Here is a 17,183-nt window from a genome sequence, read left to right on the forward strand (position 1 = left end):
ATTGGACTGGATCCTTGTGTTCTGAATTGAAGAGGGTGGTGGTTCCCTTGAGTTCCTTGTTTTTATCAGGAGGTTTTCTCCTGCTGGAAATCACGAATTTGCCACTTTAATATTGTAGGTCATTGATCACAAATTATATAAGACGCGCGCCGAGTTTGACATCGCAGTTGACCGAGTCTTGGAAGAGTTCTCCATTGAGCTGGTCTGTCTCGCGGGTTTCATGAGGATCCTGTCTGGCCCCTTTGTCAAAAAGTGGGATGGTAAGCACCTTTTCCCTTTAATAGCGCTAATTCCCTTAGCGGGCCAAGGAAGATTTAAAGTAAAGCTATCTCATTTCTTTCACACTATTCTAAAATCCCATTCCATTGGCCTTCACATAGCGTAGAGAAGCAGTGTGGCCCAGTCGCTAGAGAACGAGCCTGGGATTCAGAGGGACCCGGGTTGTAATCCCGGCTCCGCCGTCTGTCCGCTGTAGGACCTTGGGCAAGTCCCTTCACTTCTGGGCCTCAGTTATCTCATCTGTAAAGTGGGGATTGAGACGGTAAGCCCTGTGCAGGACAGGGAATGCATCCAACCTGATTAACTTGCATTTACCTCCAAGTAGAGTATCTACCTCCAAGAGAAGCAGCATGGCTCAGTGGAAAGAGCACTGGCTTTGGAGTCAGAGGTCAGGGGTTCAAATCCCGGCTCTGCCAATTGCCAGCTGTGTGACTTTGGGCAAGTCAGTTAACTTCTCTGGGTCTCAGTTACCTCATCTGTAGAATGGGGATTAAGACTGTGAGCCCCACGTGGGACAACCTGATCACCTTGTAACCTCCCCAGCGCTTAAAACAGTGCTTTGCACATAGTAAGCGCTTAATAAATGCCATTATAATTATTATTATTACCCCAGCACTTGCACAGTGCCTGGCACATAGTAATCAATCAATCAATCATATTTATTGAGAGCTTACTGTGTGCAGAGCACTGTACTAAGCGCTTGGGAAGTACAAGTTGGCAACATATAGAGACGGTCCCTACCCAACAGTGGGCTCACAGTCTAGAAGACATAGTAAGTGCTTACCGTTTTTAAAAAAGCCCTCCTGCCCATTATGTGGCCGACCACCACCCAAAAATCAATCAATCAATCAATCGTATTTATTGAGCACTTACTGTGTGCAGAGCACTGTACTAAGCGCTTGGGAAGTACAAGTTGGCAACATATAGAGACAGTCCCTACCCAACAGTGGGCTTACAGTCTAGAAGACATAGTAAGTGCTTACCGTTTTTAAAAAAGCACTCCTGCCCGTTATGTGGCCGACCACCCCCCCCCCAAAAATGTGTTTCTCTGGCAAGCCAGGACAGTCCGAGATCTAACTGGGTTTCGCTTCATTCCAGGGAAAATGCTGAACATCCACCCTTCCTTGCTGCCGTCTTTCAAGGGTTCAAATGCCCACGAACAAGCCCTCGAAGCGGGCGTCAGAATCACCGGCTGCACCGTGCACTTTGTAGCCGTGAGTATCTCTCCTCTCCCCCAGAGGAGAGGCTCGCTGGATTGCATTCGGCGGTAACGTAGCTGGCCGGGAGCGGCCTTCGTCAGAGGTAGAGTGGTAAAGTGTTGAGTCTTGGGTTGTTTTTTTTTCCCCTCTCCCGCAGGAAGAAGTAGATTCTGGACAGATCATCCTTCAAGAGGCTGTCCCCGTAAAGAGGGGTGACACGGTGGGTACCTTGTCGGAACGAGTCAAGGAGGCGGAACACAGAGCCTTTCCCACCGCCCTACAGCTAGTGGCAAGTGGAGAAGTCCAGCTGGGGCCAACCGGCAAGATCGTTTGGAATTGAAAAGAGCCGAGCGGCCCTGATTCCGTGATGGAGCAGTAGCCTAGTTTTGCCCGTGGCATGGTAAAATACGCCCGCGGTACTCGTTTCCAATCGGTTCCAACTTGCATTGCGTGTTTAGGAAAGTTTGAGCCCTCCCAGCGCTCCACACACCGTAAATGCTTAGTTAATTCCAGTTCTACCACTCCTTCTATTCCTTGCCCCCCTCCTCCTCGAATTCAGCAGGATCTCTCGAGCTCACCTTGTTGTTGCCCCGTCAGAGGCGGCGTCTCGACTCCCACCACCACCACCTGGGATTCTCGACCGTCCGGTCTGGGTCCCTGAGCAGTGAGGGGGGGATGTCAGCCAAACATTCTCCCCTCCTCATCACCCAGCTGTTATTAAACATTCTCCTGCATCCCTACTGTCGTCAGCGTCTGTCTGTATCAAGTTTCCAGGTACGGGGAGCCAACCTAACCCTTCCTTTGGTCTGAGAAAACATTCTCTCTCGGAGGTCAGAGAATGTCTCTTCCCACAACTCAGAGGAAGGGAGGAGCAGCATGAAATGGGTTACTAGAGGGAAAAGTCAGATGCGTGTTAGACGGTGCGGTGGTTAGTGCCTGAAACCCGGGCCGAACGGACTGGTGGTCTGACCCTGTTTGATATTTTGTAGGTTAGTATCAATCAATCAATCGTATTTATTGAACGCTTACTGTGTGCAGAGCACTGTACGAAGCGCTTGGGAAGTACAAGTTGGCAACATCTAGTATGATTCCTGGACCTCTGGTCTGCTCTTCTCCTCGGAGGTCATGCGTTCGATTCTACTTAAGGCCTTTGTTTTGAGGGGTGCCTTGACAACTTGCTTACCCTCTCGTTTGTTTTCATTCCCTTTATTTCATTTCATTTCATTTTCATTTCATTTATTACTCTATTTATTTTACTTGTACATATCTATTCTATTTATTTTATTTTGTTAGTATGTTTGGTTTTGTTCTCTGTCTCCCCCTTTTAGACTGTGAGCCCACTGTTGGGTAGGGACTGTCTCTATATGTTGCCAACTTGGACTTCCCAAGCGCTTAGTACAGTGCTCTGCACACAGTAAGCACTCAATAAATACGATTGATGGTGATGATGATGATCAGCACCAGGTCAGTGAAGCCTTGAGAGAGCCTTTGGTCGACTGCAGATATTGAAGGGTGAGGGAAGGTTAGTCCAGTGCTCTGCACACAGTAAATGCTCAATAAATACGATTGAATGAATGAATGGTAGGCCTGAGGGCCTAGACAGCTGCCTTGGGCAGTCCACTTACAGTCAGCTGCATTTTTATAGGAAAAGCAGGAAAACAAAGACATTTAACAGCACATAAATCATCTAGAATCGATGAGTGGAATAATGATTCATTCATTCATTCAATCGTATTTATTGAGCACTTACTGTGTGCAGAGCACTGGACTAAGCGCTTGGGAAGTCCAAGTTGGCAACATATAGAGACGGTCCCTACCCAACAGCGGGCTCACGGTCTAGAAGGGGGAGACAGACAACAAAACAAAACATATTAACAAAATAAATAGAATAATGTACAAATAAATAAATCGAGAAGCAGCGTGGCTCAGGGGAAAGAGCACGGGCTTTGGAGTCAGGTCATGGGTTTAAATCCCAACTCATCCACATATCCGCTGTGTGACCTTGGGCAAGTCACTTCACTTCTCTGAGCCTCAGTTCCCTCATCTGTAAAATGGGGATTTTGAGCCCCACGTGGGGCAACTTGATCACCTTGTATCCCCCCCAGTGCTTAGAACAGTGCTCTGCACATAGTAAGCACTTAACAAATGCCATTATTATTATTAAAGTGATAAATGCGTACAAACATATATACATATATACAGGTGCTGTGGGGAGGGGAAGGAGGTAAGGCGGAGGGGGATGGAGAGGGGGAGAGGAAGGAGTCCTCTCCTGACACATCTGTCAGCTGTGTGACTTTGAGCAAGTCACTTCACTTCTCTGGGCCTCAGTCACCTCATCTGTAAAATGGGGATAAGGCTGTGAGACCCCCGTGGGACCACCTGATCACCTTGTAACCTCCCCAGTGCTTAGAACAGTGCTTTGCGCAGAGAAAGCGCTTAATAAATGCCATCATTATTATTATTATTAAGGAGGGGGCTCAGTCTGGGAATACCATCATTATTAATGAGTACCATCATTATTAACAAATACTATCATTATTATTAACAATTACCATCATTATTATTATTAAGAAATACCATTACTATTATGAACAAATGCCATCACTATTATTATTATATTAAAAGGACGGTAGAGCCTGGGAGCTTGTCCCTTGGCTGTGGGCCTCACGGCCCGGACCACGTGATCGCCGCGGGGCTCGAACTACATTTCCCACAATGCTTGGCCGCGACTACATTTCCCACAATGCCCGGCGGCGGGGCCCGGCTGAGGGAAGGGCGCTGCGCATGCGCAGGCCTGCTGCACGCGGGGATGGTTAAGGGAGAGGCAGCGTGGCTTCATAATAATAATGATGGCATTTGTTAATCAATCAATCGTATTTATTGAGCGCTTACTGTGTGCAGAGCACTGTACTAAGCGCTTGCACTGTACTAAGCGCTTTGTTAAGCGCTTACTATGTGCAAAGCACTGTTCTAAGCGCTGAAGGGGGACGCAAGGTGATCAGGTTGCCCCCCACGAGGGGCTCACCGTCTTCATCCCCATTTTGCAGATTCATTCATTCAATCGTATTTATTGAGCGCTTACTGTGTGCAGAGCACTGGACTAAGCGCTCGGGAAGTACAAGTTGGCAACATAGAGAGACGGTCCCTACCCAACAGGGGGCTCACAGTCTTAATCCCCATTTTCCAGATGAGGTGACTGAGGCCCAGAGAACTTAAGTGACTTGCCCAAAGTCACACAGCTGACAGTTGGCGGAGTCGGGATTTGAACCCATGACCGCCGATTCCAAAGCCTGTGCTCTTTCCACTGAGCCACGCCCTGGGCCTCAATTCCCTCATCTGTAAAATGGGGATGAAGACTGTGAGCCCCCCCTGCCGTGGGACAACCTGCTCACCTTGTAACCTCCCCAGCGCTTAGGACAGTGCTTTGCACATAGTAAGCGCTTAATAAATGTCATCATTATTATTATGATAGCTATATTTCTATTTGTTTTGACGGTTTTGACACCTGTCTATATGTTTTGTTTTGTTGTCTGTCCCCCCCTCCTAGACTGTGAGCCTGTTGTTGGGTAGGGACCGTCTCTAGATGTTGCCGACTTGTACTTCCCAAGCGCTTAGTCCAGTGCTCTGCACACAGTAAGTGCTCAAGAAATACGATTGAATGAATGAATGAATGAGAACGGTGCTCGGCATGTGGTAAGCGCGTAACCCCTCCCACCATTACTGCCTTCAAAGCCCTACTGAGAGCTCACCTCCTCCAGGAAGCCTTCGCACACTGAGCTCCCTCCTTCTTCTCCCACTGCCCTACCTCCTTCCCCTCCCCACAGCACCAGTATATATGTTTGTACAGATTTATTACTCTATTTATTTTACTTGTACATATTTCCTATTCTATTTATTTTGTTAATAAGCCCTACTGAGAGCTCACCTCCTCCAGGAGGCCTTCCCAGACTGAGCCCCCTCCTTCCTCTCCCCCTCCTCATCCCCCCAACTGCCCTACCTCCTTCCCCTCCCCACAGCACCTGTATATGTTTGTACAGATTTATTACTCTATTTTGCTTGTACATATTTACTATTCTATTTATTTTATTTTGTTAATATGTTTTGCTTTGTTGGCTGGCTGTCTCCCCCTTCTAGACTGTGAGCCCGCTGTTGGATAGGGACCGTCTCTATATGTTGCCAACTTCCCAAGTGCTTAGTCCAGTGCTCTGCACGCAGTAAGCGCTCAATAAATACGATTGAATGAATGAATGAATGAATGTGCATCTAGCTTTACTTCTATTTATTCTAACATCTGTCCACATGTTTTGTTTCATTGTCTGTCTCCCCCTTCTAGACTGTGAGCCTGTTGTTGGACAGGGACCGTCTCTATATGTTGCCAACTTGTAGTTCTCAAGCGCTTAGTCCAGTGCTCTGCACACAGTAAGTGCTCAATAAATGTGACTGAATGAATACTGTTATTGTATATATGTACACATATAGAGAAGCAGCGTGGCTCAGTGAAAAGAGCCCGGGCTTTGGAGTCAGAGGTCATGGGTTCAAATCCCAGCCCTGCCAGTTGTCAGCTGTGTGACTTTGGGCAAGTCGCTTCACTTCTCTGTGCCTCAGTTACCTCATCTGTAAAATGCGGATTAAGACTGTGAGCCTCACGTGGGACAACCTGATCCCCCAGTGCTTAGAACAGTGCTTTGCACATAGTAAGCGGTCAACAAATACCATCATTATTATATACTATTACTCTATTTTATTTGTACATATTTATTCTATTTATTTTATTTTGTTGATCTGTTTTGTTGTCTGTCTCCCCCTTCTAGCCTGTGAGCCCGCTGTTGGGCAGGGACCGTCTCTATATGTTGCCAACTTGTACTTCCCACTAATAATAATAATAATAATAATAATAATAGTAATAATAATGTTGGCATTTGTTAAGCGCTTACTATGTGTAAAGCACTGTTCTAAGCACTGGGGGGGATACAAAGTGATCAGGTTGTCCCATGTGGGGTTCACAGGCTTAATCCCCATTTTACAGACGAGGTAACTGAGGCTCAGAGAAGTTAAGTGACTTGCCCAAGGTCACACAGCAGACATGTGGTGGCGGCGGGATTCGAACCCGTGACCTCTGACTCCAAAGCCCGGGCTGTTTCCACTGAGCCACGCTTCCCAAGCGCTCAGTACAGTGTCCGGCACACGGTAAGCGGTCAATAAATGCGAATGAATGAATGAATAAATGCGATTGAATGAATAAATACGATTGAATTAATGAATAAATAAATAAATACGATTGAATGACTGAATAGGATTGCACGAATGAATGGCCCCGCGCCTTCCCGCCGCTAGGACCACGTGACCGCCGCGGAGTTCGAACTACATTTCCCACAATGCCCGGCGGCCGGGCCCGACCACCCGGGCCCGCGGGGGGTGGGTGGAGATGCCTGGTCTCCGCCGCTTTCTGGGCCATTAGCCAGCTTAGTGAGGAGGGTTTCGATTTCTAGGGTGTGTTGTAATTTTTATCCCCTCACGATGAGATGGGAACAACCGGTCTTTTTCCCCCCTCCTCGATTTTGGGGGGCCGCCCCCCCATCCGCACCCCTCTCCCCCTTCCCCCCTTCCAACCGACCCGGGTCCGGAGCGCGGCGATGGAGGGAGGCCGCCGCGCATGCGCAGACCTGCAGCCCGAGGATGTGGGGTAGGGAGGTACAGCCACCGTGGCCTAGTGGTTAGGGCCCACGCCTTGGGCTCAAGAGGTCATCGGTTCTAATCCAGGCCCCAGCACCTATTATAATAATCATAATAATCATAATAATGGCATTTATTAAGCGCTTACTATGTGCCAAGCACTGTCCTTCTAGGCTGTGAGCCCGTCTTCCAACAATAATAATAATGATGGCATTTATTAAGCGCTTACTATGTGCAAAGCACTGTTCTAAGTGCTGATAATAATAATAATGGCATTTGTTAAGCGCTTGCTATGTGTCAAGCACTGTTCTAAGCGTTGACAATAATAATAATACTGGCATTTGTTAAGCGGTTACTATGTGCCAAGCACCGTCCTTCTAGGCTGTGAGCCCGTCTTCCAACAATAATAATAATGATGGCATTTATTAAGCGCTTACTATGTGCCAAGCACTGTTCTAAGTGTTGATAATAATAATAATCATAACAATGACATTTATTAAGCGCTTACTATGTGCCAAGCACTGTTCTAAGCGTTGACAATAATAATAATAATGGCATTTGTTAAGCGGTTATTATGTGCCAAGCACTGTCCTTCTACGCTGTGAGCCCGTCTTCCATCAATAATAATAATGATGGCATTTATTAAGCGCTTACTATGTGCCAAGCACTGTTCTAAGTGTTGATAATAATCATAATCACAATAATGACATTTATTAAGCGCTTACTATGTGTCAAGCACTGTTCTAAGCGTTGACAATAATAATAATACTGGCATTTGTTAAGCGGTTACTATGTGCCAAGCACTGTCCTTCTAGGCTGTGAGCCCGTCTTCCAACAATAATAATAATGATGGCATTTATTAAGCGCTTACTATGTGCAAAGCACTGTTCTAAGTGTTGATAATAATAATAATGACATTTGTTAAGCGGTTACTATGTGCCAAGCACTGTCCTTCTAGGCTGTGAGCCCGTCTTCCAACAATAATAATAATGATGGCATTTATTAAGCGCTTACTATGTGCAAAGCACTGTTCTAAGTGTTGATAATAATCATAATCATAATAATGACATTTATTAAGCGCTTACTATGTGCCAAGCACTGTTCTAAGCACTGAGCACTGTTCTAAGCGTTGATAATAATAATAATAATGGCATTTGTTAAGCGGTTACTATGTGCCAAGCCCTGTCCTTCTAGGCTGTGAGCCCGTCTTCCACCAATAATAATAATGATGGCATTTATTAAGCGCTTACTATGTGCAAAGCACTGTTCTAAGCGTTGATAATAATCATAATCATAATAATGACATTTATTAAGCGCTTACTATGTGTAAAGCACTGTTCTAAGTGCTGATAATAATAATAATGGCATTTGTTTTAGACTGTGAGCCCACTGTTGGGTAGGGACTGTCTCTGTGTGTTGCCAATTTGTACTTCCCAAGCGCTTAGTACAGTGCTCTGCACATAGTAAGCGCTCAATAAATACGATTGATTGATTGATTGTTAAGCGGTTACTATGTGCCAAGCATTGTCCTTCTAGGCTGTGAGCCCGTCTTCCAACAATAATAATAATGATGGCATTTATTAAGCGCTTACTATGTGCCAAGCACTGTACTAAGCGTTGATAATAATAATGATAATGGCATTTGTTAATCGGTTACTATGTGCCAAGCACTGTCCTTCTAGGCTGTGAGCCCGTCTTCCACCAATAATAATAATGATGGCATTTATTAAGCGCTTACTATGTGCCAAGCACTGCTCTAAGTGTTGATAATAATCATAATCACAATAATGACATTTATTAAGCGCTTACTATGTGCCAAGCACTGTTCTAAGCGTTGACAATAATAATAATACTGGCATTTGTTAAGCGGTTACTATGTGCCAAGCACTGTCCTTCTAGGCTGTGAGCCCATCTTCCAACAATAATAATAATGATGGCATTTATTAAGCGCTTACTATGTGCAAAGCACTGTTCTAAGTGTTGATAATAATAATAATGACATTTGTTAAGCGGTTACTATGTGCCAAGCACTGTCCTTCTAGGCTGTGAGCCCGTCTTCCACCAATAATAATAATGATGGCATTTATTAAGCGCTTACTATGTGCCAAGCACTGTTCTAAGTGTTGATAATAATCATAATCATAATAATGACATTTATTAAGCGCTTACTATGTGCCAAGCACTGTTCTAAGCACTGAGCACTGTTCTAAGCGTTGATAATAATAATAATAATGGCATTTATTAAGCGGTTACTATGTGCCAAGCCCTGTCCTTCTAGGCTGTGAGCCCGTCTTCCACCAATAATAATAATGATGGCATTTATTAAGCGCTTACTATGTGCAAAGCACTGTTCTAAGTGTTGATAATAATCATAATCATAATAATGACATTTATTAAGCGCTTACTATGTGCCAAGCACTGTTCTAAGCACTGAGCACTGTTCTAAGCGTTGATAATAATAATAATAATGGCATTTATTAAGCGGTTACTATGTGCCAAGCCCTGTCCTTCTAGGCTGTGAGCCCGTCTTCCACCAATAATAATAATGATGGCATTTATTAAGCGCTTACTATGTGCAAAGCACTGTTCTAAGTGTTGATAATAATCATAATCATAATAATGACATTTATTAAGCGCTTACTATGTGTAAAGCACTGTTCTAAGTGCTGATAATAATAATAATGGCATTTGTTTTAGACTGTGAGCCCACTGTTGGGTAGGGACTGTCTCTGTGTGTTGCCAATTTGTACTTCCCAAGCGCTTAGTACAGTGCTCTGCACATAGTAAGCGCTCAATAAATACGATTGATTGACTGATTGATTGTTAAGCGGTTACTATGTGCCAAGCATTGTCCTTCTAGGCTGTGAGCCCATCTTCCAACAATAATAATAATGATGGCATTTATTAAGCGCTTACTATGTGCCAAGCACTGTACTAAGCGTTGATAATAATAATGATAATGGCATTTGTTAATCGGTTACTATGTGCCAAGCACTGTCCTTCTAGGCTGTGAGCCCGTCTTCCAACAACAATAATAATAATGATGGCATTTATTAAGCGCTTACTATGTGCCAAGCACTGCTCTAAGTATTGATAATAATCATAATCATAATAATGACATTTTTTAAGCGCTTACTATGTGCCAAGCACTGTTCTAAGCGTTGACAATAATAATAATACTGGCATTTGTTAAGCGGTTACTATGTGCCAAGCACCGTCCTTCTAGGCTGTGAGCCCGTCTTCCAACAATAATAATAATGATGGCATTTATTAAGCGCTTACTATGTGCAAAGCACTGTTCTAAGTGCTGATGATAATAATGGCATTTATTAAGCACTTACTATGTGCAAAGCACTGTTCTAAGCGTTGATAATAATAATAATACTGGCATTTGTTAAGCGGTTACTATGTGCCAAGCACCGTCCTTCTAGGCTGTGAGCCCGTTTTCCAACAATAATAATAATGATGGCATTTATTAAGCGCTTACTGTGTGCCAAGCACTGTTCTAAGTGTTGATAATAATAATAATCATAACAATGACATTTATTAAGCGCTTACTATGTGCCAAGCACTGTTCTAAGCGTTGACAATAATAATAATAATGGCATTTGTTAAGCGGTTATTATGTGCCAAGCACTGTCCTTCTACGCTGTGAGCCCGTCTTCCATCAATAATAATAATGATGGCATTTATTAAGCGCTTACTATGTGCAAAGCACTGTTCTAAGTGTTGATAATAATAATAATAATAATAATGACATTTATTAAGTGCTTACTATGTGCCAAGCACTGTTCTAAGCATTGACAATAATAATAATACTGGCATTTGTTAAGCGGTTACTATGTGCCAAGCACTGTCCTTCTAGGCTGTGAGCCCGTCTTCCAACAATAATAATAATGATGGCATTTATTAAGCGCTTACTATGTGCAAAGCACTGTTCTAAGTGCTGATAATAATAATAATGGCATTTATTAAGCGCTTACTATGTGCCCAGCACTGTTCTAAGCGTTGATAATAATAATAATAATGGCATTTGTTAAGCGGTTACTATGTGCCAAGCACTGTCCTTCTAGGCTGTGAGCCCGTCTGCCAACAATAATAATAATGATGGCATTTATTAAGCACTTACTATGTGCAAAGCACTGTTGTAAGTGTTGATAATAATAACAATCATAATAATGACATTTATTAAGCGCTTACAATGTGCCAAGCACTGTTCTAAGCACAGAGCACTGTTCTAAGCATTGATAATAATAATAATGGCATTTGTTAAGCGGTTATTATGTGCCAAGCACTGTCCTTCTAGGCTGTGAGCCCGTCTTCCAACAATAATAATAATGATGGCATTTATTAAGCGCTTACTATGTGCCAAGCACTGTTCTAAGCGTTGATAATAATAATAATAATGGCATTTGTTAAGCGGTTACTATGTGCCAAGCACTGTCCTTCTAGGCTGTGAGCCCGTCTTCCACCAATAATAATAATAATAATGACATTTATTAAGCACTTACTATGTGCAAAGCACTGTTCTAAGTGTTGATAATAATAATAATCATAATAATGACATTTATTAAGCGTTTACTATGTGCCAAGCACTGTTATAAGCGCTGAGCACTGTTATAAGCGTTGACAATAATAATAATGGCATTTGTTAAGCGGTTACTATGTGCCAAGCACTGTCCTTCTAAAATGCCCGCATGACTCACCCTACTTTTTTTAAAAGCAAAAAGAGCTTGGGAAACAATGGTCCATGTATAAAAAGTGTCTTTTCTCTAGTTTTTAATCTAGAAAATTCTGATTAAGGGTGTTTTGCCTTTCAAGCAGTTTGGAGCAGTTAACCTGCAAAGAATGACAAACTGCAACAATAATGGTAGCATCCCAAAAGACCTCCACATTAGGGTTGTCATAATTGATATTGATCTGGAGGAAAAAAGTTAAACGTAAAAATGGAATAATCTGAAATTATTACTGGGAAATTCCATGAAGAATACTTAAGAGTGAGGGTAGCAATACAAGGAGGAGACTCATTAATAACGCTGGTATTTTTTTATTATGTGCTTACTAAGTGCTGAGGATCGTGGTAACTGCTGGGATAATAATAATAATAATAATAATGGCATTTATTAGGCACTTACTATGTGCAAAGCACTGTTCTAAGCGCTGGGGAGGTTACAAAGTGATCAGGTTGCCCCACGGGGGGGCTCACAGTTTTAATCCCCATTTCCCAGATGAGGGAACTGAGGCACAGAGAAGTTAAGTGACTTGCCCAAAGTCACACAGCTGACAATTGGCGGAGCCCAGGATTTGAACCCATGATCTCTGACTCCAAAGCCCGGGCTCTTTTCCACCGACACAGCTTCTGTCTGACAGCTACTCTACTTCCTTCCACCTCCTTCCTCTCCCCCTCGTTCCCCTCTCCATCCCCCCCCCCGTCTTACCTCCTTCCCTTCCCCACAGCACCTGTATATATGTATATATGTTTGTACATATTTATTACTCTATTTATTCATTCATTCATTCATTCATCATTTATTTATTTATTTACGTGTGTATGTATTTATTTATTTATTTATTTTACTTGTACATATCTATTCTATTTATTTTATTTTGTTAATATGTTTGGTTTTGTTCTCTGTCTCCCCCTTCTAGACTGTGAGCCCACTGTTGGGTAGGGACTGTCTCTATATGTTGCCAACTTGTACTTCCCAAGCGCTTAGTACAGTGCTCTGCACACAGTAAGCGCTCAATAAATACGATTGATTGATTGATTGATTGGTATAAAACCCAGTACCCAACTAAATAAAGCATGATCTGGGCACTCCAAATCAAAATGACATTGTTAGCCACTCTGGGAGGCCTACAGACTTTAAAAGTGATCATTTCATTCCAGTTTCCAGGCCCGAGCAGATTCATTCCTTCATTCAATCGTATTTATTGAGCGCTTACTGTGTGCAGAGCGCTGGACTAAGCGCTTGGGAAGTACAAGTCGGCAACATATAGAGACGGTCCCTACCCAACAGTGGGCTCACAGTCTAGATTGATTGAACCTATTACTCTGAAGATTATATTTAGGAAATATAAGCAATAACAGCAGGTATCATTATTGCCTTTTTCCTTCATGGGTCGAATGTGGCACCAAACTGGTGGAAAGATGACCTTTGGAAGAAGAAAATGCCAGTCTTTGTGCATACCAACCAGAAATTGGTTTCAAATTTTCAAGATTTTAAGGTTGTAAGGTTGTAAAATTTTCAAGATTTTAAGGTTGTAAGGTTGTAAATTTTAAGGTTGTAAGATTGTAAATATCTTCTACTGGGCTAATTCCAAAATCCGCTCCAGAAAGTTAAAAAAATAATCTTCAATTTAGCATTTTTAGTTCTTCATTAACCTCCTCCCCCCTCCCCCGTGAATCCTTTTGTAGGTTTGACATGCAACTCCAGCTAAGCCATCATGAAGTGGCTTTATTCGACCGTGACTCCAAAATTCAGATGCTCTTTCACGGTCTCGGCAGCCCCGATCCCGAACCAGGTGAAGCCGCTCCCCTACCCCGGTGTCGTCTGGAATCGAACGCTGTCAGGCCGTAAGCCTCGAAAGACCCTCGAAGAATGCTACAGCGTGCTTAACCTCGACGAAGGCTGTTCGGCAGACGAGGTAAGAGAATCGTTCAGAAAACTGGCCAAGCAGTTCCACCCCGACAGCGGCTCCAGTACCGCGGACTCCGCCAAATTCGTACAGATCGACGAAGCCTACAGAATAGCGCTCTCCCACGTGATGGAGAAATCCAGGCGGAGGTCGCGTAAGGTCGAGGACGAGGAGGACGAAGAGAAGTCCAAATACAAAACTCCCCAGCACCGACATTATTTAAGTTACGAAGGTCTGGGATTCGGGTCCCCGAGTCAGAGAGAGAAACAGTACAGGCAGTTGAGGGCCGATCGGGCCACGGAGCAGGTGATGGAGTACCAGAAGCAGAAACTGGAGCGGCAATATTTTGCCCACAGCTTGACGGCGAAGGACGTAAGGCAGAGTAAAAACCAGAAGATGACCCAAGCAATTGAGCGTTTGGTAGAGGATCTCATCCAGGAATCGATGGCCAAAGGAGACTTCGACAACCTCAGCGGAAAGGGAAAGCCTCTGAAGAAGTTTTCTGGCTGTTCGTACATCGACCCCATGACCCACAACCTCAACAGGATCCTGATTGATAACGGTTACCAGCCGGAGTGGATCCTAATGCAGAAGGAAATCAAAGACACCATCGAGCAGCTCCGAGAAGAAATCCTGGTGTCGAGGAACAAACTGGGAAATCCAATGACTCCGAGGGAACAGACGCAGTGGGGTCTGGTGTGCGAGCGGTTTCAAGAAAATATCGGAAAGCTGAACAAGCGAATAAATGATTTTAATTTGATCGTGCCCCTTCTGACCCGGCAAAAGGTGCACTTTGATGCAAAGAAGGAAATATCACGAGCTCTAAAGACTTATGAGACCCTGATGGAAACCAGGAAGGAGGCGGAGAACTGCCCCAAAACAAATGAGAAGGGAAATGCTGAAGCGGTCGGATTCAAGGCCGCTTTTTTTAAATGGATAAATTTGTGGAAATAAGCTAAAGTGCGGGTACCAAAAAATTGGGTTTGCAAGTGATCCAAAAGTAATTTCCGGCATGGTGTTATTCAATCTGAGGCCTAGAAACCATTTCTTGTGTAAACATTTGTAAAGATGGGAGCTTTCTGGCCTCCTTTTTGCACGAATGGCTATTGTGGCTCCCTTTTTCTCTGTCAAGATTTCTTAGATTCATAAGGACAGTCCCATGACTTATTTTTTTTTTTGTTAAACGAAAACATGTTTTTTTAAACATGTTGTTCATCTCACGAAGCGGACCAGGAATGCTATTACATTGGCCTGCCTTTTAGAGTTTGCTGGCTAGGAGCGTGAAGTTCAGATCTGGGCCAACGGGAATTGCTTTGTTTCTCTGTTTTAAAACGACTTCACCCAGCCCGATAATGGAGTCCAACTATGAAAGTTTCTTGAATGTTTGCCAGCTCCAGCTAGTAAAACTCCCTTCTGAATTCTCATCCTTGACAGAGCTGGAACATAAATGCGAGCTTCCCCTCTGGATCAATTAAAGGGAGTTGATTAGATATGGCAAGATTAAAATGCAACTCTCCCACCCGCCTCTGCATCCTTCTGAATTAAAAGGTGGAAGTATTCTTTCTCTCGGCTTATTTAATGAGATGGGTTTTGGCCTCTCTTAGGGCCTGTTTATAAAAGCAATATCACACCCAGCCGTGTCCCGGCAGGTGTGGAATGGAGTTTGGCGATAAGAAATGCTATGTGGCATTAATTTCAGAGCACCTAAAATTGGAATTGAGGTAGTGAACCAGTCCCTCAGAGGCAGCGGTTAGGAAATAAACTGAGACCTTGGTTTTCAAATTTGGAAAACAGGGCTTGACATTCATTGAGAAACAAAAGAGCCAGTAAAATCCGTGGTTTCAACCTATGTGATAATGCACTTTATGTAAATGTCCCCATTACAAATAAAGTTATTGCAGTGATTAATCGATATCAGTCATATTTATTGAGCACTTACTGTGTGCAGAGCACTATAATATGTCATGATACTCTTGAATATTCAATTTGAGCTGGAGTCACTGCAGTTGTTCCTGAGCCCTGGAATACAGGTCCTTGATCTGCTCCCGTGGCACAGAGAGACATGTCTAAATGTGCCCTTTATTCACTTTTCTCAGCACTTTCAGGCATAGCTCACGGAGAGGAATCCCGGAATGACTCCCGGAGATTGTTCTTTTAAATTGTTGACTCACTGCGTGGCAGCAGCCAAAAAAGCCAAACGAATGTTGGGTTTCACCAAGACGGAGATAGAAAACAAAACGAACAGATGTAGTTTGGGCACCTCGAAAAGCCATGGAGCACCTGAACTTGGAATTCGGCATGCAATTCTGATTGCCACTTTTGGGAAGGACCTAATGGAGTTTGAGAAAGTACACAAAAGTGCAACCAAGGGTGTGAACGGGGCAAACATGGTATAGTTGCTTACCAAGTCCCATGAGGACGAGAGAGACACCCAATAAAGGCTAATCTTCCAGAGGAAACCCGTCTTCATGTAGCTGGTGTCCAGCATGGGGAATTAATTACCACAAAAAGTTGTTCCTTAGAAAATATCACATCCAAGAGGAGGTTGGAAACCATGGGTGAATGGTCCGTATGGTTTACTAAGGGAAAGTTTGGAAAGTAAAGGGAAAATTCAGGTTTAGGTGGCACTTCCCTAAGTATTAACTCTAATGGATACTAATGAAATCAACCATCACACTGTTCCTCTAAGTATTTTAGTGCCATTGTCAGAGTCAGTTTTGAGAGGACGGATCACTGGTCTGACAGACTAATGATGTTGCTTATAGTCTTCAGTTCTCGTGTACTCGCAAAGCTAGGCATTGCAAAGAATGCTGCTTTATTTCCCTTGGATGAAATTTCTTCCCATCTTGTGGGTTTCCCAGAATTTGTCCCCATTTAGTAGGAAAAGACTGCAAGGCAATACGAACCTCTTAAATCAAGTCAACTCTCAGTTGTCCTCATTAGGGGCTGAGGCAGGCAGATCAAAACAGGAGATAACCTGGAATTGGGAAAGCCTTTTGGAATCTTTTAGACTGTGAGCCCACTGTTGGGTAGGGACTGTCTCTATATGTTGCCAATTTGTACTTCCCAAGCGCTTAGAACAGTGCTCTGCACATAGTAAGCGCTCAATAAATATGATTGATGATGAATCCTGGCCAGGCAGCAATCAATCAATCAATCAATCGTATTTATTGAGCGCTTACTGTGAGCAGCAACAGACCTGCCAGATGATTCGGGGAGGAGTTTCCTGTCAATAGGGTCTGAAATGAGTCACTTTTGCAGACAGTGTGGGAGATGAGTAGAGAGAAGGTAGGTGGGTTAACTAGTGCAGAGAATCCATTAATCTGATGAATCCGCTTGCAGATGACTGAGACTGTTTTGGAGACTAGGAGGTGAGCTGGATTGTCGTATTAA

The 17,183-nt window shown here is 43.6% G+C and overlaps 2 protein-coding genes across 2 annotated transcripts in view; both read left to right on the top strand.

Annotated features, from left to right (window-relative positions):
• Window positions 1-2,216, top strand: part of GART (phosphoribosylglycinamide formyltransferase, phosphoribosylglycinamide synthetase, phosphoribosylaminoimidazole synthetase) — a 44,574-nt gene extending 42,358 nt beyond the window's left edge. Inside the window, exons 20-22 of the mRNA XM_038766169.1 lie at window positions 119-260; window positions 1,378-1,493; window positions 1,636-2,216. Of these exons, the coding sequence (XP_038622097.1) occupies window positions 119-260; window positions 1,378-1,493; window positions 1,636-1,818 (441 nt within the window). The 3' untranslated portion in view covers window positions 1,819-2,216. The remainder of the gene's footprint in view (window positions 1-118; window positions 261-1,377; window positions 1,494-1,635) is intronic.
• A 4,904-nt stretch (window positions 2,217-7,120) lies between these two features.
• DNAJC28 (DnaJ heat shock protein family (Hsp40) member C28) lies at window positions 7,121-15,696 on the top strand. The gene is made up of 2 exons (XM_038766213.1): window positions 7,121-7,169; window positions 13,570-15,696. The coding sequence occupies exon 2, from the start codon at window positions 13,599-13,601 to the stop codon at window positions 14,742-14,744; it is 1,146 nt and encodes a 381-aa protein (XP_038622141.1). The 5' UTR covers window positions 7,121-7,169; window positions 13,570-13,598; the 3' UTR covers window positions 14,745-15,696.
• The last annotated feature ends 1,487 nt before the right edge of the window (window positions 15,697-17,183 follow it).

This window comes from Tachyglossus aculeatus, chromosome 24, assembly GCF_015852505.1.
Source record: "Tachyglossus aculeatus isolate mTacAcu1 chromosome 24, mTacAcu1.pri, whole genome shotgun sequence".
Taxonomy (NCBI): Eukaryota; Metazoa; Chordata; class Mammalia; order Monotremata; family Tachyglossidae; genus Tachyglossus; species Tachyglossus aculeatus.